This window comes from Battus philenor, unplaced genomic scaffold (genome assembly GCF_028537555.1).
Source record: "Battus philenor isolate CCGP_79_NKW_IND1 unplaced genomic scaffold, ilBatPhil1.0.hap1 SCAF_12, whole genome shotgun sequence".
NCBI lineage: Eukaryota > Metazoa > Arthropoda > Insecta > Lepidoptera > Papilionidae > Battus > Battus philenor.
In genome coordinates, this window is record NW_027181674.1 from 9,754,809 (window position 1) to 9,778,062 (window position 23,254).

At 31.7% G+C, this 23,254-nt stretch overlaps 5 protein-coding genes across 5 annotated transcripts; 2 read left to right on the forward strand and 3 right to left on the reverse strand.

Annotated features, from left to right (window-relative positions):
• Window positions 1-1,235: 1,235 nt before the first annotated feature.
• Window positions 1,236-9,838, reverse strand: SWIP (strumpellin and WASH-interacting protein). The gene is made up of 5 exons (XM_068776426.1): window positions 9,390-9,838; window positions 6,566-6,732; window positions 5,882-6,366; window positions 2,038-4,170; window positions 1,236-1,949 (listed from the first exon to the last, which is right to left on the reverse strand). The coding sequence occupies exons 1-5, from the start codon at window positions 9,665-9,667 to the stop codon at window positions 1,743-1,745; spliced, it is 3,270 nt and encodes a 1,089-aa protein (XP_068632527.1). The 5' UTR covers window positions 9,668-9,838; the 3' UTR covers window positions 1,236-1,742.
• Window positions 9,839-10,357: 519 nt separating this feature from the next.
• LOC137932664 (TATA-box-binding protein) lies at window positions 10,358-14,134 on the forward strand. Its single transcript, XM_068776291.1, has 4 exons — window positions 10,358-10,897; window positions 11,945-12,075; window positions 12,453-12,696; window positions 13,827-14,134. Exons 1-4 carry the CDS (start codon window positions 10,616-10,618, stop codon window positions 14,100-14,102), a joined length of 933 nt encoding a protein of 310 aa, XP_068632392.1. The 5' UTR covers window positions 10,358-10,615; the 3' UTR covers window positions 14,103-14,134.
• A 979-nt stretch (window positions 14,135-15,113) lies between these two features.
• On the forward strand, window positions 15,114-17,396 carry eIF3k (eukaryotic translation initiation factor 3 subunit k). Its single transcript, XM_068776558.1, has 4 exons — window positions 15,114-15,307; window positions 16,033-16,252; window positions 16,624-16,843; window positions 17,180-17,396. Exons 1-4 carry the CDS (start codon window positions 15,255-15,257, stop codon window positions 17,329-17,331), a joined length of 645 nt encoding a protein of 214 aa, XP_068632659.1. The 5' UTR covers window positions 15,114-15,254; the 3' UTR covers window positions 17,332-17,396.
• A 1,247-nt stretch (window positions 17,397-18,643) lies between these two features.
• LOC137933051 (small histidine-alanine-rich protein-like) lies at window positions 18,644-19,685 on the reverse strand. The gene is made up of 2 exons (XM_068776786.1): window positions 19,601-19,685; window positions 18,644-19,452 (listed from the first exon to the last, which is right to left on the reverse strand). Exons 1-2 carry the CDS (start codon window positions 19,683-19,685, stop codon window positions 18,644-18,646), a joined length of 894 nt encoding a protein of 297 aa, XP_068632887.1.
• Window positions 19,686-19,991: 306 nt separating this feature from the next.
• On the reverse strand, window positions 19,992-20,729 carry LOC137933037 (probable zinc transporter protein DDB_G0282067). Its single transcript, XM_068776770.1, has one exon. It carries the CDS (start codon window positions 20,727-20,729, stop codon window positions 19,992-19,994), a length of 738 nt encoding a protein of 245 aa, XP_068632871.1.
• Window positions 20,730-23,254: the final 2,525 nt, after the last annotated feature.

The window sequence follows — 23,254 nt, forward strand, 5'->3', positions numbered from 1 at the left end:
AAGCAGCTTCTTCGCGAACTCGAGGCGGTAGTGTATTGCGACATGTGTAACAAATATCAACTGTTACAGTTCGAATGCTGTGCATTATCTAAGTGGCAAAATTTTAACACAAATGAAGGTCAAAAAAGGAAAAGGTCAAGATGTAGAGAACGAAAATAAAAGTACTAAATTCATACAAATAAAGTTTTTTTTTAGAAAGAAGTCATTTAAGCTGACTTCATAACCCTACGTAGCTGTGCGGCGCTAGCGTAGTGTTATGGATATATACATTACGAATACACAATGTTCGGCTGCTTATCTACTTTTATAGTAAACGATGGACCGTCGCAGTGGGTACGTTGGTTACCTTTTAATCACTCCAGTAGATTCGTCGAGAAGTTTTTACTTTAAAAACACTTGTCGCTGGTCAAATCGTACTGGCATGTCCGCTGTTTGTGGTCAGGATGATGGGCAGCACGCCAAGCAATCAGTTGAATCAATATCATTAGATTCTTTTCTGTTCCTGCATCGTTTCTTATTCGGTATATATATAAGTCGGTTTGAGCCGGATCCATATATATTGATATTTGTAATTTTCTATTGTTTAGCTTGGAATATTTTACCATTCTTCCTTATGACGCGGTACAGGCCATTGTATGGATGCTGAAGTGGTTTCCTAACACTAACATTTCTGACAAGTACATAATCACTAATTTTGAATATCTTACAAAGGTTTGAGACAAGGATTTGCAAAATAGCTGGAAAAACGTAGCTATTACTTATGCTTAGCTTATTGTTTAGCAGGTACACATCCCAGTGAAAAACGGCTGACATGATAGAATAAATATAGTTATTGACCCTGTTTTTCTATAGGGATTGACGCTGAGCCAATCACTATGGAATATGTGGGCCCATAACTGTGGCTGGGGGCCAATATCTTTTTTTTTGAAAATGCATGAGAAAATGATGTCTTTGTATTATTTATCGGGAAGCCTACAGTATGTTAAGTATACCTATTTTGATCTAGATTATCAAACACTCTGCACGGATATGCCGTAAAGGCTGGTCGAACTAACTTAGGGGGACCAACGACTGTAGGCATTACTCTTAGTTATAATAATAAAAGAATAAAAATTATAAAGGAAAATGTTATAAAACTACAGATTAAATAATGAAATAAAAACCGTAAAAAGCAGTCTCGAGGGAAATAGTGAAGGAAAATAGGTAATCTATGAAAAGAGGTAATGTATGAAAATAAATAAAAGATTATGAGGGAAAAAAGAGGAACAAGAGAAATTGAAAAACGCGAGGAAATAAAATGAGAATGTGGTGGTAAAACTATTAAAAAAAAAACAGTCTGTAGCGTTCGCGCAGCACATCACATAAAATATAAGAAATGTATTTACTCGTAATAAAAATAGTGTATAATAGAAAGCTGTAGCGTGACTCGCAACTGGGAGAAAAAAAATTCGTATCAAATAGCTGCAACCCTTCTCCCAACTGCCTGCGCTTAGTAAATGTGAAAAAGATACGGTACAAACCAGATTTATAAAAAGTCTACTATATGGGACTACTACTTAAAATATACAAAAAATTGCTTTCAGGGATTTATTACTTAAATTTAAAGTATTTTTAATTTATCAAGACTTAGTCTTAAATTTTTGGCCGGCACTATACATAAAAAGAGCTATAACATAGTTAAATAAAAAAGGTACAGAAACATATAATTCAAACAATTCTCTTTAATTGTTAACAAAACCAACTTATCGAAAGAATATTCGGGCACTAGTGAGACTATAATATAGTAATCGAAATTCTTCTTCTAAAGTCTTCATTTTCTTTTCTGTGAGTGCCAGAGCCTGTTGCAGTTGCAGTGGACCTTGTGATCTTTGATCATTAATTACTTCTCGTTCTTGCTTTATGTGGTTCCACACAGAATTAAACCAATGAAGAGATTCAAAATTTGAGTCCTAGAATCAGAAATAATTGGCAAAAACATACAATTTTTAAGTGACAGTATAATGCAATAAAGTTTTTATTTTACCAAATCTACTTTACCTGGTCTAATAACTTAAGAATGTATGCTATCCCAACAGCGAATCCATCATCTGTAAAGGCAGCCCCTGCCTTGTTTTTTTTTGACATTTTGTCTTTCGATAATATCATGTGTTCTACAAAGTTCAAAGTTAATGGAGGAACAATTATAAAGAAATTTTTTAAATGTATGTTTTTCGGATTTCGAAAAACGGGCGCGAAAACTTCTACAAGTAACTTAAAGTACTCTGTTCCTTCTATAAAACTGGATACCAGGCAGGCAATATTCTCGTCTAAATTTTCCGCGGCCTCTATTGCTTTCTCTCCCAGAAAGTGTTCTTGACACGATAGTTTTAACGATTTATTGTCGAGACTTGGCAGAAAGGCTGTCGCATCAGAGCAGCAGTGCCTACCGCCGGACCGGACCATCCGAACATATCCCATAGCGTTCCCTATTTGAGTTATGAGCTCTCGAAATAAATCTAAATAACTCTGACCGTCGTCAGCTAAACCTAGGACTTTTATGCTTTTATTAAATTTTTCTGCATGTTTATACAGGTACATGTTTCTATTGGATTGAGCATTATCTTTGAAATACCTTAAATCTTTGATTAGTCTCGATTTAATTTGTTCGTCGAACATAAACTGAGAAAAGATAAAGAATTTATTTTTCAAAAATTGGTAAGTAAAATTAACCGTAGTGTTCATGATGCCCGTGCCGTGAGTTCTGATAGAATTAGCTATGTGCTTTATATTTATCGAATTCAAATGCTTGTTGTCGTTATCACTCTTCTCTATGAATATCTGATTGTTCAGATTGTATTGATACTTGGAAACGAAGATGTGTATTTTTCGCATTATCTCCAACACATCTAGACCTTGTTCTAATGTTTGTTTAGGCAGATTATCTTGAACTGTTACTAGATTAAATTTAAATTTAGCTATTTGTCTCATCTCGCCGTATGTTTTCCAATCTGATAATACTACTGTAGTTAAGTTGTAATAGGTTTTTGACAAGTAATGCTCCACACAAGGAATAACATTTGAGTAGATGTTTAAAGCTCTGAGATTATTGGTCAGTAGCAAAACTTTCTTAGCCATATCAATCGTAAACGGGTTGATTATATCTAGTTGTAAATGTGAATGTGTGTGCAGGCGCAAATTAACTTCAATATTTTGGCTGATGGAATTTATTACTTTGTCGTCAATAATGGCACTTGTACTCTTTAAAAATTCTTGAATTCTCATATTCCCGAAACATTTGTCAGTGTTATGAAGGAGACGCGCACAATCTTCAAATAGCGCAAAGAAATGTTTTAACTTGAGCGCATTCAACTGAACGCCAAAACACTGATCGAAATATATCGAAATCACGTTCTGATGCCATAACATAAACGAACAGTTGCAGTATTTATCCATAGAATCGAGAAAATTTGTCAACAGCTGTGTTTTCTCGAGTATAGTACACAGTTTAACATAGGTGTCATCAACGTATGTTGTCTCCGGAACGAAACTCAAAGCTATGTTTGTAGCAACGTTGCGCTCGAATGTAACTGCTCCCTTCACAGCTTGTTCAGCGACTACAATGCAAGTGAGCTCGTCGAGTTGTTTGTTAGCGAATCTTTTATCGCACATTAATATCTTTTTCACCTCCTGTATAGAAGAAGCTGCTTGAAACAACAAATGTTGGATGATCATTGTGATTGAATTGATTATTTGGTTGCGGTTTCGTGTCACAACATCTTTGATACCTTTTAGCACGTCTATAATTTCATAAAAAGATTTTAATGTTTGTTTGGATAAGGGTATTCCTAATGATAAATGAAGATTTAAAAACGTCAAAAGAGAGTGATTGATTCTTGAAGCATTATCAAGGCCATCCAATATTATTTTAGCGTGAAGGGTCATATCAGATGCACTTAATTTTATACTATTAGCAAAAACGTTCTCCACACTCAAAATCCACTGCATACTTAAATTTTGTAACGTCATAACATCTTTAGCGAGAGATGATTTCTTTGCATTTATATAGGCTTGACGAGTTTTGAGCATAGTTTGTGATAACTTTCCATAACTAGAAGACAGTGATGGGATATACCTTTGTAGAAACTGTTCTGGAAACCACACCGTTGTTCCAATAACATGGATACTGTGTGCCTGAAAAAAAAATTAATACCTTAATAAAGACAATATATAGATGCAAAATAATGTTAAATTCTTATGGGGTAAAACAGGAGACGACAGTCTCAACACTGTCGCTGACCTATTCTGATACTGTGACCATATCTAGATATTACAATATAATTTTACAATACATACATAATATGTATAAATACTCCCGCAGTACGAAATGGGATTCACACCACGTGCATATATAACCTTATACAATTTTTTAACGCCTATATATAAACTGTGTAACAGTCCACAGCGAATGCTTATCGTATTTTCGATTTTTCATGACGGTAAAAATAGAAAAATCACAGCAGAAACTTAATCTTTGATTAAAAGGATTAAAACTGAATTATAACTAATTTATTGAAATAAACTATGTTAACTGCAAACATATTATAACGAGATGAGCACATTCTCAACTCGCCAATATCTCAATTCCTTAAAACATATGCAACATAAAGCTCGTCTTTACCACCTACGGTGCTGAATCATCTCTCACCGTCGGACTAGTCCACGAGTAAAGATCCACACCGACGAAAGGCAGAAAACTGAGCTTCACATTACTCTTAGGAATCTAAATTAAAACAAATTATTTGCAACATTACATTAAACAATTCTGTTTTATTGATAGAACATATTTGGTTGCAAAGTTTTTAATTAGAGGCTGCAAACTAGATCAAGGAACAGCTTTTTCGGTATATATTGATGGACAATTTAAAAAAAATTCAGATGTGGTTGGATAGGGAAAATAAAAACCTGCTTATAGAGCATGGAAAGCATTCAGTTAGGGCTACATTCCTCCTGGATATCACCCTTACTGAATGCTTTTGCTGTATGAAATTTTCCATGCAGAAGGCATGTGTCGACAAAGTTTAATGGACAGTATTTATTACGTACCCACAATATACAAAAGATTACATTAAGATAAAATTACAACACTTTTTCAACTAATACGCAAGACTTTTTAAATAAATATTCTAATAATAATAAACATGTTTCATTACAATATTGATAATTATGTATTTATGTGCACCATAATCACAACCATGGTTATTAGATATCATAATTCATTAGTGGTGAGGACCATTAAAGCAGAACTCAATAATTTTGGTGCACTGCTAATGAGGAGCTGAAGTGAGAGCTGTGATCTAGTCTCAAGTACTAAGTCAAATTTATTTTAAATCTATAGTAATACTGATTTTGTTGTTGAATGTTGACTGGTTGTAATAATTGACCCTACCAAATTTCTACTTAATAAATTTATGATGATGTTTTATGCAGGTTCATTACTGATACTCATTTTATTCCTCAAAGTGGTATCATTCAGATTTATTTCATAATAGGAATCTTGTTTGGTTTAAATTAAACATTAAGTGGTAAAACAAAGGACTATCATCAAATTACTTCCCTTGTAAAGAAACTTGAGAGTCTGTTAAACTGCAATTCTAATTATTTTTAAAAGTTTCAATGTAAACAATGTTTATGTGAAAGTGTCTTAGCCTTGCAGTCGGTGTAGATATGTGTTTATCAGCTGACATGAATGAATGAATGTAGTCCTTTGGTGAATTCTAGTAAACTGATACTCGAAAGTTGTATCACTTTTGAAGTTCTATGATATATATATACATTAAAAGTATTTTTAAAGATAATAATAGCAAAAATAATAATACATTTCAAATGATAAAGTTTTTTATACCTTTGAATTTAAATCAACTAACATCTTGAGGATCTTCTTATCACATACTCCAAATAGATGTGAACTCAACACAAATAATGAATTAAATTTTATACATTTATACATGTTCTCAGTACTAGGTTTTTCTTGAACCAGTTTGTCCAGGCTAATTATTGCTTGTTTAATGTATTGCATAAATTCTGAAGCAACAATTGAGCAATTTTTGCCTGTCAACTTGTTTTTCTTTAGCATTAACAAATGATGCAGCATGTTCTGGACGATATCATCACTCATAATTTTAACAGTAATGTTGTCAATAGCTTTCAGAACGGCGCTAAATTTATCTTCATTCATATTTAAACACTCAGAACCTGATGCCTTCAAATTTTTACAAAAATTGTTCCAATTAGTAGGGAGAGTAGTTCTTGATATGAGAAGTTCTAGTAAAACAATAACTGTAAATAGTTCTCCAAGATTGTTTATAATGTAATGTAGTTGTATTTCTTCTAAAAATAAAAAAAATTTCATCATTAATTACTTATATTTTAACTGTAGCACACATAACAATGGATAATCAAGTAAATACTTTACTATAACATAGAACTTTCATAAAAAAATATGTGTGTGAATGAAGAATTTTAATCAAATCAATGATGATTTTAGTTAGAACTCAGGAATTACAGATTATAATTTCTACATACTTACTCAAATTTATATAGTGCTCTGAAACAATGGCAAAAATCTGACTGCAAAGGTTGTGGAGGGTCTCAATGCAATGGGAAGTAAATGCATTCATTAGACATATTGATTTCATTTGTGAAGAAATATTGCTTTCCGTATATTCATCATAAACAGCTAAGAAGGTAAAATGCCTGTGTAAATATGAAAATTAAATTTAAGTAAATTTCATTGAGTTTTACATACATCCATTATTTAAATTTAACTACAGGTTTTAATCTATAGCTTTAACCCTTAATTTGGCAAAGTATAAAATGCTATAAAACCTGAATTTTGTCATCAGAAATGTTATTTATACACATAAAACGACTATAGAAAAATTTGAAAAAAAATCTGAAAAGCTTAGTTTTCCTGAAAACTCATGTATGCCACAACATACACCGCCAACTACTCAAGAATACAAACCGCAACTGTGTTGTATGCAGGGGCATACATTGCCAATTACTGTAGGTACTGACTACGTATGTAAAAAAAACAACTATTATATTTATTATTTATTTTTATAAAAAAATACGTAGAAATTACGTAGGCACATGGTAATCTAGTTGACAATTACGGGAATTTTTGCCAGTTACGAAACAAAGGCGGACTTGGCACTTCATACATTGTACGATGGTAAGTTTTGAACACAATTGGCATCTTTCTTGTTTGGTCATTATCATAAAATGACCAACGATGTCAAATCGTGACGTTTCAACTGGACTGGCTTGTGGTACTCTTTTTTTGGTGCCTTTGTTACTACCCTCAGAACGCTGGTATTTTTTTAAACCTTCGTACAATTCGAATCTAAAGTCCTTCAAAGCAATTGACTTTGTCTTGGAATCTCTTCTGTGAAGGAGCCATGCGTTATTGATACAGATGTCAAGAAGTTGGGCAAATATGCGATATACCATCTCCTTGTCTTGAAAGGTGTTCTATATAAGAAGATAAGCTTATCGGACAAGTCAACCCCTCCCATATGCTTGTTGTACCCCTTTACAATTTCGCTGGTGGGGTCTTCATCATCTAGAAGATTAAGTCTTTCTAAAGAGCTATCAATTGAGGGTGCAGAGAAGCAGGACATGAAAAGCGATGCGTGAACACGTATTTCGTCGATATTGAATATCAGAATGTTCACTATCATCAGAGGGTGCATTTTGAGCAGGGACAAGCGCTAAAATTCTACCACCACGAGTTTCAAGCTTTTGCTGCAGACAAAGAAAAAAAAATGCTAATATGCGAACTAAGCAAAGCTAAACCCTAAAATTGGCAATGTATGCCCTGACATACATCATGTTAATATCCAAAATAACACCAATGTAAGAAGTTAGAACTGCAAACTTATTAGACAAATTATATAATCATGATATCAAGCATAGGATTCAGTCGTGAAACTTTTCCCAAACTGGGTAATAATTAATAAAATTATATAAATACCATGGAGAGAAAAGCTGACAGCCGCCTGTGCGCCATTTTCGTCAACTAATGTCAAAACTAGTGATACCAAATGCCTGTTTTATATTTTCTACTAAAAGTTGTTTAAGTTGCAAGGTGATAAAAATATAATTTTACGTTATTTATGTATTTTCTAATACAAAATATTTTTTTAAAGTTGATGTATGCTGGGGCATACATTACCAAATTAAGGGTTAAAGAATGGTTACACAGACTTATTAAGACTAGGGGCCACTCAGGCAAATCAGGAACTGATGGCAGGACGGCAGCCAGTAGTGTAGGTAATTATTTTTTTTTGTTTTATTCTGGAATAGAATTCAATATTTTTCAATGTACAAGAGTATTATTTTTATTGTCGGTGGGTCGCGGTCTGCACATCCATGCATATTAAGTAATAAAGTAATTGGCACCCCAAAACTTATTCTAAAAATTATCCATCTCTTTAACAATAGATGTGCATATTTTAGGAATCCATAAAACATTTGGCATGCAAAATGTGAAAAACAATGTTTTAGGAAAATTAATACAATGTATTTATTAATCTTGGTTAAAATCTCTTTAGTTATAAGAAGCTGCTAGGTATTGTTTACTGTGAAGTAGAGGCAATTTGTGATACAAAACAATAAAACAACAAGGGGTTAGTTTAATAAATTCAGATAAAAATCCAGACAAATAGTGAAAGTCTCAAGAGATTGCCAGACTAGGGAATGTATCAAGATGTGCTGTGCAATGAACCATTAAAAGGTTTATGAAGACTGGCTCAGTGTCACTTCAGCTTTTTATGAGGATAGTGGAAGACGCATCAGCTCTCAAACTGTGAGAAGTTACAAAAACTGACCTAAAAGGCTGCAAGGCCAGAAAGAACCAGAATAAGCTCTAAGCCACCAATCAATATCAATAGTTGTCATATAAAAATTAAGTATCTAATCTGTTATTTTAGGCAATGATATTTATTTTGGCATACCACAAAATTTAATTTGCCAGTTCAAATCACATTGAACTAATTTTCTTATGCAAAATGTTGTAGTAATTTTTACCAAAAATTTTGAATTGCAGATGTTTTGGGGGAGTGGCCAAGGTTGTTCCTTTGTTATTTATACTAAACTTATTATTAAGTAAAAGCCTGCTTAAAGTTGTGAGGAAATTATTAATTCTAAATCTATCAACTATCTTTAGAAATATTTTCCTTGTACTTTTAATTATTTTAACCACTTTTATAACCCATTTTAAATAAGACCTAATGTATCATATCCAGTACCCAATAATATTATAGTTATAGCATTTTTTGTATAGAGAAACCCACAGAAATATTTATTGCCAACTACTTGTAATAAATGTCATATTTTCTACAACATACCTTTCATAAGCTTCTTTTTTTAATGCAGCTACTTCAATACATAATGAGCTTAAAACCCCTAATACTTTAGTCATAACTACATTATCGGAAGCTACTAAATCCGGTATAGCAATATGTTCAGATGACACCATTTCAATTTTTATTGGCAAAAAAGTTTTATTTTTCGCTAAAAATTTATAATCGTACAATAAGAGGTGATCTTGATATTGTTTCTTAAAAAATTGTCCATAACTTTTGAGTATACTGGTTCCAATAACTTTTTCTTTATCAGTTCCCATCTTTTTGATTACTTGTAAACAATAATTAAAAAATTCTTTGTTTTAGAAACCTATATTCTTTATCGTTTTTATAAAAGAAGAAAACTTATGTAACTTATTAAAAAGGAATGTTTAAGAATAATACAAACATTTGTAACATCTTAAACATCTATTATACTATCAATAAACCAAGGAAAATTAAACTCGAGCATAAACTAATAGAAAATGATTCTATTGACATTTTATAGTGTTACCAACACTTTTAACATGAATATACGCCAGCTCTAGAGTAGAGTTGTTTTTAAGTAAGAAAAAAATCAATTTCATTTTCAATATATATTTAAACAGTATTTTAGTATTTCAAATGATAGAAACGTTGATTATAAATTATTTTGGATTTATTGGAATTTAATATAAATATCATTTTTACATTATACTACAAAAAAATGCTAATTTTATAAAAATATTAATCTCGTACAATTCTTACATCACTTGTAACTACATGAATAACGATTTTTTTTCCATGTTCAAGTGAAGTTTGAAATAAAAAGAGCATTTAGTTTTATGATTAGTGATCGGTGTATGTAGATGGGAAATAAATGGAAATAAAATAAATGTAAATTTAAATACAAAATGTATATGAACATTCAAACAGAAAAAAAGTGCAGTGATTATTATATAAAAAACACTTTTACTTAGAGATTAATTTCCAAATCACAAATTTTAATAAAACACAAGTGAAAATATTCCAAGGTTGTATAAATCGAAAACCTTTGTCGGTCAAAATAAGAAACATGAATGTCATTTTATTTTGTCAGTGTCAAACTATCTCGTAAATAAATTTTAAATAAGTTGAAGTTGCTCTCTTTATTTAACATCATAAATAAAGCATAATTCATTACAGGGCTTTGAGTTTAACGGCAAAAATACAGTTTCTTATTCTAATAAAAACGTCTTTAAGAAACCAAAATGGATCAAATGCTACCAAGTCCATACAACATTCCTGGTATAGGTACTCCGTTACACCAACCAGAAGAAGATCAACAGATTTTGCCCAATGCCATGCACCAGCAACAACAACTTCAGCAGCAACAACAACAACAGCAGCAGCATTCTTTAGTTGCTCTTGGCTCTTCACCACTCGTGGGATTTGGCGCGTCTTTGATGGGCACTCCTCAAAGATCTATGCACACTTACGCTCCAACAGCGAGTTATGCGACTCCTCAACAAATGATGCAACCTCAAACTCCGGTACAGATTTCTTTAAATATTATAAATTTAAGTATATTTGATGAAATTATGTTTTACATAGTTGTGTTAGACTTTAACACTAATATCCTTTATAACTTGTACTGGAAACTACTATGGGCACATACTTATACCTGTACCTGTCCTTTACAAAATCTAATATAAATTTAATGTTCTTGAGCTTAGTGCTTGTTTTATTTAAGCTCCCTAATGGTGCAAACAACTACTTTAACTTTATACATTTTTTATAAAATTTTAATATGCTGAAATTAACTGCAAATATTGTTTTAACTTTTAATAATAAGGTAATTGGTAAAATGAACTAGTTTCAATAAATAATTAAAGCAAATTAATATGGCAAAATGAGGTTTAAATTAAGTGACAGAACCAAATCTGTCAACCTGAATCTCACACTGTACACTGTTAAAAACTGGAAGGGTAGAGCAAGAGTAGTTCAGAGCATGATCAGCTGAGGCTGACTACCCAAGTTGGCCTAAAAGCTGAGACAGTGAATATGTGCCTATATTTTACTATACTAGTTTAGAGGCGAAAGAAACATTGCAATTCAAGTTTTATAACTAGCTGAGAGGTTGGTTTTCCTTGTCCTAAAGGGGAGACCCTACCTACCCTGCTTTCTCCTATAATCAAAGATTCACATTCTTAAACTTTTACCCAATTGATGAATATGACACTGGTAAAATAATTATTATTTATACATTTGAAGCCCTTATTGTTCTTGCTGCCATTTTAAATATTGTCAGAATATTATTTGTTTAGGTATTTTGGTCATCTGTATAGACATTAAGCTTCTAGTCCAACAAAAACTCCAGGCCACTTGGGACTTTAGCCAGAAGTTGATATAAATTCACAGCATCATGATATTATCAATACTTATTAAGTAACATAGTCTGGTTTTAAAAATTTTAACAAATTGTACAATTTATGGCAACCATAGTTTGCATGTCGAGCTTAATGTCTATCACAAAGTTAAAGAACGTAACCATACAATTAGGTTAATAAAAAAGATTAAACATTTTTTTTAATCATTAGCAAAATATGATGTCACCAATGATCTCAAGCGGAAGTTTGGTTGGACAGCAAGTTCTTGGACAAGCAAGCCCAGCACCCATGACACCTATGACCCCACATTCAGCAGATCCTGGAATTTTGCCACAGTTGCAGTAAGTGCTTATAATTATTTGTGTTTATCTAACATTATCAATTGGTAACATAACTTGATCTAATTTTAGAAATACACATAAACTGATTATTATATAATAATTAATATAATAATTACACATCAGGTATGTACATTTACTTTTAAATAATTTTCTACCCTTTTTAGATAATACACTGCGAAAATCATGACTATAGTTAATGAAAAATGTTTCAAGTAAAACAAAGTAAACATTTGGGCTACTATTGAAACATTGTCAAAGTGCATATGTTTACAACTGATTTGAGTCAGTCAACTATAGTTTTGCAATTTTTTTTCATATCAAATCAATCCTGGTTGATTTTTTAAATTTCTATTTGTGTAAATAATTGTTTGTTTCAGAAATATAGTTTCAACTGTCAACCTTAATTGCAAGTTAGATTTAAAGAAAATAGCCCTTCATGCAAGGAATGCTGAATATAACCCAAAGCGTTTTGCTGCTGTCATAATGCGAATAAGAGAGCCAAGGACAACAGCCCTTATTTTTTCCTCAGGAAAAATGGTCTGCACAGGAGCTAAAAGTGAGGAAGACTCAAGGCTGGCTGCTAGAAAATATGCCAGAATTATTCAAAAACTTGGGTTTACAGTATGTATTCTTTTACTGTCTGTTAGTTTTCTGTTTCTAAATGTTGTAAACTAAAAACTAATAGTAGATTAGGTAAAAGTTCCTTCACATTTTATATAAAAATTGGAGACAACTTTTTTCAAACTTTATTATCATTTGTCTATCATATATATCATATATACATGCTATTTTGTTTTATGACTTTTTACTATCTTATAGTTTGTGAGACAATGCTTTTGCTTTAAAAATTTTAGTACTTCTGATACTATTAGATAACCCAGGGTTTTTTTAAGTCTGTAGTCTGACCAATTCTTTGTACATAATCTTTTCTTACTCTCTCTTCTTTTTAAAAAATCATCAAAATCAAAATTCCCTGATTTAAATCGCGTGAACAAACATTTTACTATTCTTACGGATGTCGCGTTCAGTTTATTGACGCTACAATGTTTTCGCGGCTTGCGTCACATTTTTTTTAAATTAAAATTTTAAATATTAGTTTTTAAATTTTATATAGTGTATAGAATTTTTCATTACATTTACACATTTTGACGGAAAGAAAAACAAACAAAAATGCTTGAAACAATTATACTGACTTGGTTTTGAAATTCAAAATTTAACCTTTTTCATATAATTGAAACCAGTCAAATACAAATAGTACAGCCAAAGCTATTTTATTACAAGTATATACCTAGGACTTGCAAAAAGACTTCCCACAACCTAATAATAGATTAATGAATGACTGTAAGATATAAGAACCACATTAGGTAAAAGTATTATAAAGAGTTTCCTTCTTTCCACCTTGTATATTATAGTAATAACTAAAATAATGATGGGTAAATTATAAATCAAATGGAAAAAAATGTCTGTTCCTGTATGCATAATTCCCATATGCTAACAGATTTTACTGTATTCATGATTTAAGTTAGGAAATAGTTTAAGAGTAACTTAGCCCAATGTGCAGGAATGCAAGCAAAAAAAATACGGAAATATTTACTGCTGTCATAAAACCAAAAGATATATAGATTCAATAAATAGTTTTAAAGAAAACAATGTTTAAAAGTTATGCAGACAAGAAATAAATTGGAGGTTGAATACAATACCTGTGTGTTCCATTTGTTTATTGTGATCTTAACTAAATATTTTATTTCCAGGCTAAATTTTTGGACTTCAAGATACAAAATATGGTTGGCAGTTGTGATGTAAAATTTCCCATTCGTTTGGAGGGCTTGGTACTTACTCATGGTCAGTTTAGTTCATATGAGCCAGAACTTTTCCCTGGACTTATTTACCGAATGGTTAAACCTAGAATAGTATTACTAATTTTTGTATCAGGAAAAGTAGTGTTAACTGGTGCCAAAGTACGACAAGAAATTTATGAAGCCTTTGATAATATATATCCTATTTTAAAGAGCTTTAAAAAACAATAGACTGTTAAGTTTAGGAATATTGTTGTGTCTAAGTTTCGTAAATAAGTATAATAAAATAAAATACAGAAATAAAAAAGGTTTTTATTTCGACATATTTTTTAAAAACTGGAAAGACACAGATAATGCTAACATTTTAGTAGTTATCTCAGAATATACGAATTAAAATATGTTGTGTTTATTGACGATTAGAGGTGAAATATATTTCAGAATGTATTTGTTGTTCCTAACAGTTTTATTACAGAACTAATTCAGAAAATCAGATTTAAACAGGTGTTAGAGTTATTTCACCACTTGTGAACAATTTATAAAACAAATTATAATAAACCAATTAGGGACAACCTAAACACTCCGAAAGGCATTTGACCTCTTTTCGTCAATTAACTCAACATCTTTTTAAGTACCTGACAGTTTTATATTTGCCGCCAAACAATAGTGCATAATTATTGTGTACCGGACGATGTAGCCACAAGATAAGGCACGTGTCAACTAATGTGTCAAAAAGAGAGAATTGGAATTGTATGTCTGGTCAACACTGATTTTCATTTTTTAAAAGTACACACATTTAAATTTTTTGGTCATTAGCTCATATTATAATCAACTAGATACTGAGTAGTGAGTAATTCCTTAAAATTATTTGATTCTATAGAATATTAAAGAAAATTGAAAATTTGATGTATTTTATCCATATTGGCAATTATCTATATGTCCTTGAAAAATATAAAATAATAATGAGGCTTAACTTAGTATCTTGAAAAAATGGTTACAGAATTGTACAATAAAAAATGTATATTGTTTAAAATCAATTTATAAACAATCACAAAAGACAAAGTTTAATATAAATGTTATAAAAATTACAAACATTTTACAAATATAAAATTTATTCTTTATTTACTTGTTAAGCTAATTTAATATTCAGCACCTTTATTTTTTTGGGTTTTATTTTTGTTTGTCATTTGTTTTTTTTTTTGAAGTTAAATGTTCAAGAAAAATGTTGCCATTCTCTTGTTACATTATCTGTATGGCAGAAGTTACGTCTGCATAAGTCTAAAAGAACCACGCGTTTGTGTTTTTTTTTTAGTTTATAAAATATTATCATATACAAATTTAAGAATATAGGTATCTCAATATTAAAGACCATAATTTCGTTAAACTATGGCTGAAACAATGAAGCAAACCGTTGCGAGTATTCTCAAAAGTATTGAAAGGTAAAATTTTTAAGATTCCAGGTTTTCTTTCTTAAAAATATGAACTGGGTTACGGGTTTATTACTCTCGGGATTTCTATTCATATTTATTGTTTGCAAACTGTGTCTGGATTTTATGGTTATTGACCATTTACAATTTGTGAACAATCCTAGGACAACTGTAATTTAAGTAATGTAGTGTTTTTTTACAGTATCCCTTTGGTATATCTATCTATAATAATTTAATATAAGAATGAATTTATTAAGAATGTTCTGGTTTTTTTTTATTACGAATAAGAATTTCAGTCTTAGTTACATGCTGGTGAGTGGTTATAGCGACGGTACTCAATATTGAATTGCATTTTCGGTTTTCAATTTTCCGCTTTTTTATTACTGTCGTGAATTACTTATTTTTTATTTGGTTACCTTATTTTTAAAGATTGTTTTAAAAAATATCTAAAAGTGTAAAAACAGAATCAGAATTGTAATAAAAAATAAAAATTATATTTCGATAATGTATGATTTGTTGAATCTTTTGTAAGAGAAAATTATAAGCAGGGATGTTCACCTGCTGCTAGTTTTTAAGGTATTTGTGCTGATTTAAATACTATAAGTTGTATTTCAGTCGTACTTTATAGCAAATGCAGTTCTGTTTGGTGCCAGATATATTTTTTTGTGATAGTTAACAACTATTATTATCTTTCAATTTATTGTGATGGGACAATGATCTTATTAAAAATGTTTCAGGTATAACCCGGCTAATTTGCAGACATTAGAGCGATATGTTGAAATGCAGTCTAGGGAAAACACTTATGACCTAGAAGCTAACTTAGCTGTTTTGAAACTGTACCAGTTTAATCCAGAGAAGTTCAACCCAGATATTACTTGTCAAATACTTTTGAAAGCTTTGACAAACTTTCCACATACAGATTTTACTTTATGCAAGTGCCTTTTACTTGAATCTGTTGTAAGTATTTCCTTAAAAAATGATGCATATATTTTACATGGTAGCCTAACTGTGGTATGTAAGCTTTTCAGAATTGTTAAAAATAAATTTAGATTGTTACTATTACATATTTACCTCAACAATTTAAACCTATGATGTTTCTGGTTTTATGAAATTCTGTTGACTCTTATCAGGAACATTGGGTTTGATTTTTCCTCTAGCCATGGTCTTGTGTGACAGTCATCAGTTTCTGGACTGGTCTGGTTAGATTTTCCATTGCAGTTATTATTTTTAATAAAATATTTAATTTTATGATATAAACAACATATTTTTTTTAAACTTATGGACTAAGTTATTTTTAGACACTACTTAACAAAAAAAAATATTTTTAGGCAGAAAATGAAACAATATCGCAAATAAAATATTTGGCAGACATTTTAGAACAATGTGATTTTGCACAATTCTGGAATAGGGTACATCAAATGCCTGAACTCTGCAATCGTATTAGCAGCTTCCATGATTCTATTCGCAAGTTTGTTTGTCATGTAGTTGGCATAACTTTCCAAACCATTGATAAGAACAATCTGGCCAACTTGTTAGGTGGAATTGATGGTATGTATTCAATTAATCTTAATACTTTTATTACAGTTATGTAATTTATTGATGCTATAATTTTTGGAGAGGAAAAGATCACTAAATAAAACTAGCCAAAATGATCATCTTTGTGAGTTTTAAGACATGCATTTTATTAGATTTTAAATACAACCTAAATATATGTGTTATATAAATCTCATTTTAATATTAAGAAAATATAGCCTAATAAAATTCTTAACGTAATTATAAAAAAAAAAATTCTCATTAAGATAGCTAGCAGGTATGGTATGCTTTAAATTTAAAACACTTGAATGTTTAGGATAAAATGAAACTATACTGTTTATTTTGTTTTAGATGTAACCCTGAAACATTGGGTTAAAAAATATGGCTGGAGGGATAATGGCAACCTCATCTTCATTGCCAACCAGGATGAAAACATTAAGACTAAGAACATTACAGAGAAGATTGAATTTGATCACTTAGCTCCTCTAATGACTTTATTGTAACAATATTTAAATAAATAAACATAAAAACAAACCTTTGTTAAATATTTGTCATATAAACAGTAATAAAAATAAATAATTTCTTTGATAATCAAATTCGAATATTCTATGTGTAAAACTTTTTTCTTCATTATAATATGAAGTCTGATAGGTTGAAGTAATTGATTGAGTTGACAGTTTTAATTTTATACTGTTCCTAATGGCTCAATGCTCCTTAACAAGGAGATATGAACTAACATCTAATTATACCCACTTCAAAGAAGATTGGTTATTTGTGTAAAAGCTTGAGGGATAAATGTTTAGTTCATTTGCTCTGTCAATTGATGTGAGTTTTTTCTATAGGATACCATCCTATAGAAAAAATCAATGACTTCCTAATTAATAACAATGATATAGTAAGAAGAGGTGTTTTCAAAATTAGAATTATTACATAGAAAATTAAATTATTGTTAATTATCTGCACTGCAGATTGTATTGGCGGCATATATTGGTTTGTCGCTTTTCAATAGAAATATTATAGTGATAACTTTACTGGGAAATTTGAAATAAAATGGCGTGAAAGCTGTTAATATTTTTGCTAACAAATGAACCATACACTCACCCTTTGAAGCTTTTACATTTATAACCAATTACCTGGTATACTTTGGATTTTACGTCTATAGACTGTTTGCCTGTAACCATTAGGCGTAGCCCGAACCAAGAAGACATTTTTAAAACAAAAATAAATGTAAGATGGAGATAGGGCATAATTATGCTAAAGATGAAACAAATTTCACTTCACCTTTGGCCATAAATAATCACCCTTTTATCAGAATAGGTTTTTGTAGAATTCTTGTATTATAAATTGTTAGATTTTTTCAGTTTAAATAATCTCTGAAAATTGTTGAAAAAAAAAGAGTGAAATTTGATAATCATTTAAGTAATTCCATGCAAACTATTAAAACAAAAATTCTACTTTAAGTATTTTTATGTTTGACTGTTTGAAGTTATTTTCTAGATAACATCACATGGGTGTTTATGTCAGTAAATGTAATCGATAACATTAATTACAAATCGTATTCAGATTGAATCTTGCAATTAGGAAATATACCAAACATATAACTGCAAATGGTCACCTTCACAATATTTTTTTCAATTTCGATAGAGTATTTAGGGCCAGTCCAAGTTGCACTAGACTTTTTCAGAATAAAAAATAATCATTGTTTATTACAGAATTTTATTAACAATTTAAAATTTATAACGATAATAATAATTCTTAATAAAATAATGACTTGATAACAGAAGCAAATAACAAGTGAAAAAAGTATAGAAATGATTAGGCCTTCTTTCCGTGGCTGTAACCATGCTCTTTCCCGCCTGCGTGTCCACCTTTTTTACCATAATCGTGGTGATGGGCGTGATGTTCCTCATGACCATGATGTCCTTTGTGGCCTTTATGGTCTTCGTCATAATGCCCTTTATCGTGTTGTCCTTTCTTGCCATGATGTTTTTCATGATGTCCCTTTTCATGGTGTCCCCCTTTCTTGTGGTGGCCGTCCTTTTTGTCGTGATGGCCATGAAAGTCTCCGTGCTTATGGTGATGTCCTCCTTTATGAAAGTCGTCATAGAATTTATGTTCTTTATGATATTCATCTTTATGGGATTTGTGGTGGAAGCCTGTTGTTTTAGAACCTTTCTTATGTCCCTTCTTATGTCCAAATTTGCCCCCCTTATGACCGTGTGCGGCTTCGTGGTGGTCGCCGTGATGGTCGTGTTCATCGTGATGTTTCTTTTTATGTCCCCCGTGTTCATCGTGGTGACCTTCGTGATGATGTTGCTCTTTGTGACCGTGTTCTCCTTTATCATGATGATGATGCGATTTATAACCTTTGTCTCCTTTTTCTTCGTCTTCCTTGTGGTGATGTGCATGATGTTCGTGTCCGCCCCCAGATTCCTGATTAGTATTTTTTTGCTCCTTTTTTTCGGTACCGGCAGGTGTTTGATCGAAATTTATATTGCTTACGGTTAATAGACCGTCATTTTTTAATAACGTCTTATCTTCAGTTTCGGTAAAACCAAAGTTTCGCGCTTGTGTCGCTGCTAGAGTCCACGATAGCAGCGCTGTCCATAATAACACCCTCATTTCTACAACAAAATGGTATTCAGTTCAGTTTAACATATATATTAATGATCGTTATTGTAATTTAAGTTGTGTCTTAAGTTTTAGTTAACTTTTGACTTCAATATATTTATGAAAAAACTATTATGTTACATAGTGGCTTTAGACACTTACCAAGACTTGCAATTTGTATCAGCGGTACGTTAGTTGTGGTACAAATGTTTCCGCACTTTGAATTTATAGATATCGACGCTTTCATCTTTGCTTGATTACAATGCGGTCTTTGGCAATCATGTTGCTGCAGATTTCTGGACGAATGGTTCTGCGTCCAATAGCGATGGCGACATCGTTAACGGTGCCATTTTAATTTGTTCCGTACAAGCGCATGTTTAATATTATACTTTATTTCTTATAATTTATTAGTTATTTAGTAAAGGCAAGGCTTTTAAAATGAAAGGTTTAACTCATTGTTAAAAATTTTATTCAATAAAATAACATTGGTTTATTTAAGAGGTATTTTGAACATAACAAATATAAAACAACAATTATCTTAAAATTAATTGATTCAGTGCTTGCCGTGGTGGAATCCCCAATGCTTATGATCTTCATGTCCGCCTTTCTTTCCGTGGTCATGGTGGTGATGATTATGCTCCTCATGTCCATGATGACCTTTATGTCCTTTATGATCTTCATCATAATGGTGTTTATCATGATGTCCCTTCTTACCGTGGTGATGCTCATGATGCCCCGAATGGTGGTGGCCTCCTTTCTTATGATGTCCTCCGTGTTTCTTATGGTGTTCATGGTGATCTCCGTGTTTGTGATGTTTGCCCTCCTTATGATGATCATCGTAGAAGTGATGGTCCTTGTGGTACTCATCCTTGTGGTATTTTTTGTGGTATCCTTCAGTTTCTTCGCCTTTGTCATGATGTTTTTTGTGGTGGTGCTTGCCTCCTTTGTGGTGATGCCCGTGTTCGTGATGTTTTCCATGATGGTCGTGTTCATCCCAATGTTTCTTATGTCCACCTCCATGCTCGTGGTGATGGCCTGCTTCATGGTGCTTATGATGATCACCGTGTTCACCTTTATGGTGATGGTGATGGCCTTTGTGCCCCTTGTGACCCTTTTCACCATGTTCATGATGGTGGTCAGCATGGTGTTCTTTACCTCCCCCTTCTTCATGGTGATGACCTTTATGACCACTGGCAGCAGTTATCAAATCATTTTCTTTTTGTCCGATTTCGCGGCATGCACATATCGATAGTAAGCACACCAAAAAGGAAAGGGCGACTAGCGTCCTCATTTTTGCTGGTTTACTTTAGACCTTAACGTTTAATGTTTCAATAATGGGGCTGCACTGGTTGTTTACTGTCCCGTGAGCCCAATTTATATCCATCATTAAAGTGTCTTGTTGCAGTTGGTGAAATTAGCGAGCAAGGACGTCACGGCCAACGTCGCGCCTATAGCCTTTAACCGTTGCGCCATGCGGTCAATTTAGTGGGTCTACTGGCATGAAAGTAACAGTGGTGTTTTTGTACTGTGTCCCTGTTAAAAAAAACATTAACATAAGGATCGGCTTGAAATAAAGGAGTAAAGTTTGGAACATGCTTGTTAGGTAGTAAATGCACTTACGAAGTACAAGGTTCCTCCACCATTGCTTGCTAGTTGCGGTGCACGTGGACCAGTAGAATAAAATATTATCTTTAAATATATATTATAGTATTAAATATATATATCTCGGTACTGTACGACAACGGCACTGTTGAGTCTTGTGATGTTATCACACTAGCTGCACAAACTTTCTCTCTGAGAGCGTATGAGCGCTTAAGTGGCAGATAACAGTGGGCCCAGAGCGGATTGGTAAGTTTTAAAAGGCGATTGTTTGCGTTTAAAAGTTTTCGGAGTTAGTAGCCCATTTGATGGCAATTAGTGAAAGATACACCTTATCCGTAGATGTAATAAACACTTAATCATACTTTATTAATAAAAAGCTTTTGAAAATTTTTGAAATTTTTTGAAATTACTCTTTATTATTTGTCCCTTCAGACTATGCTACTTGTCACAATCTAACAGAAAAAAATAAATAGAGACTTTCGGAGTGATCGCTTTGTATAGGGTGGTTGGAATTAAGTGCAAAGCTTTAAGCTTTTTCTAACAAATAAGCTGTACGTTTGACCCGCAAAAGTTTTTACACCTATAACCGAACACCCTGTACGTCTTCGGTTGATCTTTCCCTTACGTTAGCAATAGCTATGAGAAGCAGTGGAACACAACTTGCCACCCACGATTCTTACAGTCGTTTGTCACCAGTCACTTGAACTGCAGTGAAAACTGAGTTTTTTTGTGGTGATAATATAAAGAAAATATTATTTTTGATACTATTGCACTATATTGTAATGGGCATGGCACTTACCGTCAGCGTGTTTCGTCACTTTATTAAAATATGGATAATGTTAAGAATCAATTGGAATATATAACATGCTGTCTATGAAGTGAATGTGTAGATTTTTTTAGTTAGATGTTGGACGTTGGCCGTTAGCACTTGATCTATTTAAAAGTCGGTTGTTATATTTCAAATTAAACGGAAAATTATAGAGAGCTAAGAGGCATTTTGTTTATAATGCATCAAGGTTCATCTCAGAGATTAAATTTAAAATATTTGAGCATTGATTAATTTTTTATATATTTTGTTGCGGTATGCGTAGCAATATTTAATTTTTATTTAACGAGATGTATAGTTATTACTTTAAAATTATCTGTAACATTTACACACAAAATATCCGAAGAGCGCCATGTTACTTTGATCATTTTTATCGAACCAAAAAATGCAACAAATGCCTGTTCTTTTCAGACGAGTCACAAATGTGTGAGATTAACGTGAAACTGTACGCGGCTTGAATTATTAAGCAATGTACGTTTCGCTATTATTTTAAACTTCGTTGTACGCGAGAAATTTAATATTGCTTAGATAAAAAGTTGAAGTTATTTCATTACCTGGCTTCGATCTTTTCACGAAGTATTCGGCAAAGGATACTAGTAAATTTATTGAAAACGGTTGTAAGATTGGATACATTCTGTCGCTTTATTGTAGTTGCTAGGAATATGTACACCATTCATTGATATATTATAGGCATTTGGAATTGCAGATGAATATCTAACCAATATGTATAAAGCAGAGAGAATTTACTTGAAATGAAGCAATCAGTTTTAGATTTACAGTATACTCGGTAGAATTATAAGGTGGTGATACCCTGCGTGGCTAATCTTATTTACCTACACGTTCTTATTCTTTTCTGTTTTCATATTAATTACTGGCTGTGCTGTTGTTTTTATTTTAATTATTAATTAAAAATTTTTAGCGTAATAGTAGTATTAGTTAGTCCTTATTAAATCAGCTACCGACCAGTAAAGTCGTCAAAATAGGTCCAATCATTTCAGAGATTAGTCGGAATAAACAGACAGACAGGTAAAAAATAAAAAAAATGTAATTTTGGTATGTTTATTGTGTATTTATTGATAATATCGTATCGTATATCATATGCATGAAGTAAAAGACGGTTATTTTAATATTACAAACAGACACTCCAATTTTATTAATATGCATATAGATATTTTCTATATGTTGAAAAACTTTTCATCCTCTTAATTGAATAACAGGTAAAATGTACAAAAATATTAAGAGCCACTGTCTTTGGTTTAATAACAAAAAACTGCAATACGAAAACACACACATACAGCTTTTCGTGCAAACGTATAATACATTTTGTTTCCGCATAAATAAATTACTAAGCTATTTATTTGAAAAGTTAAGTAATTAAATACTTGATA

Coding starts and splice junctions, on each gene's coding strand:
- SWIP (XM_068776426.1), bottom strand. CDS start 9,667: ATGGGAACTGATAAAGAAAAAGTTATTGGAACCAGTATACTCAAAAGT. Junction 6,733..9,389: donor AAAAAAGAAGCTTATGAAAG/GTATGTTGTAGA, acceptor ATATTTACACAG/GCATTTTACCTTCTTAGCTG. Junction 4,171..5,881: donor TAGTTGATTTAAATTCAAAG/GTATAAAAAACT, acceptor TTTTTTTTTCAG/GCACACAGTATCCATGTTAT.
- LOC137932664 (XM_068776291.1), top strand. CDS start 10,616: ATGGATCAAATGCTACCAAGTCCATACAACATTCCTGGTATAGGTACT. Junction 10,898..11,944: donor TGATGCAACCTCAAACTCCG/GTACAGATTTCT, acceptor TTTAATCATTAG/CAAAATATGATGTCACCAAT. Junction 12,076..12,452: donor GGAATTTTGCCACAGTTGCA/GTAAGTGCTTAT, acceptor TGTTTGTTTCAG/AAATATAGTTTCAACTGTCA.
- eIF3k (XM_068776558.1), top strand. CDS start 15,255: ATGGCTGAAACAATGAAGCAAACCGTTGCGAGTATTCTCAAAAGTATT. Junction 15,308..16,032: donor ATTCTCAAAAGTATTGAAAG/GTAAAATTTTTA, acceptor AAAATGTTTCAG/GTATAACCCGGCTAATTTGC. Junction 16,844..17,179: donor CTTGTTAGGTGGAATTGATG/GTATGTATTCAA, acceptor ATTTTGTTTTAG/ATGTAACCCTGAAACATTGG.
- LOC137933051 (XM_068776786.1), bottom strand. CDS start 19,685: ATGAAAGCGTCGATATCTATAAATTCAAAGTGCGGAAACATTTGTACC. Junction 19,453..19,600: donor GATACAAATTGCAAGTCTTG/GTAAGTGTCTAA, acceptor ATTTTGTTGTAG/AAATGAGGGTGTTATTATGG.
- LOC137933037 (XM_068776770.1), bottom strand. CDS start 20,729: ATGAGGACGCTAGTCGCCCTTTCCTTTTTGGTGTGCTTACTATCGATA.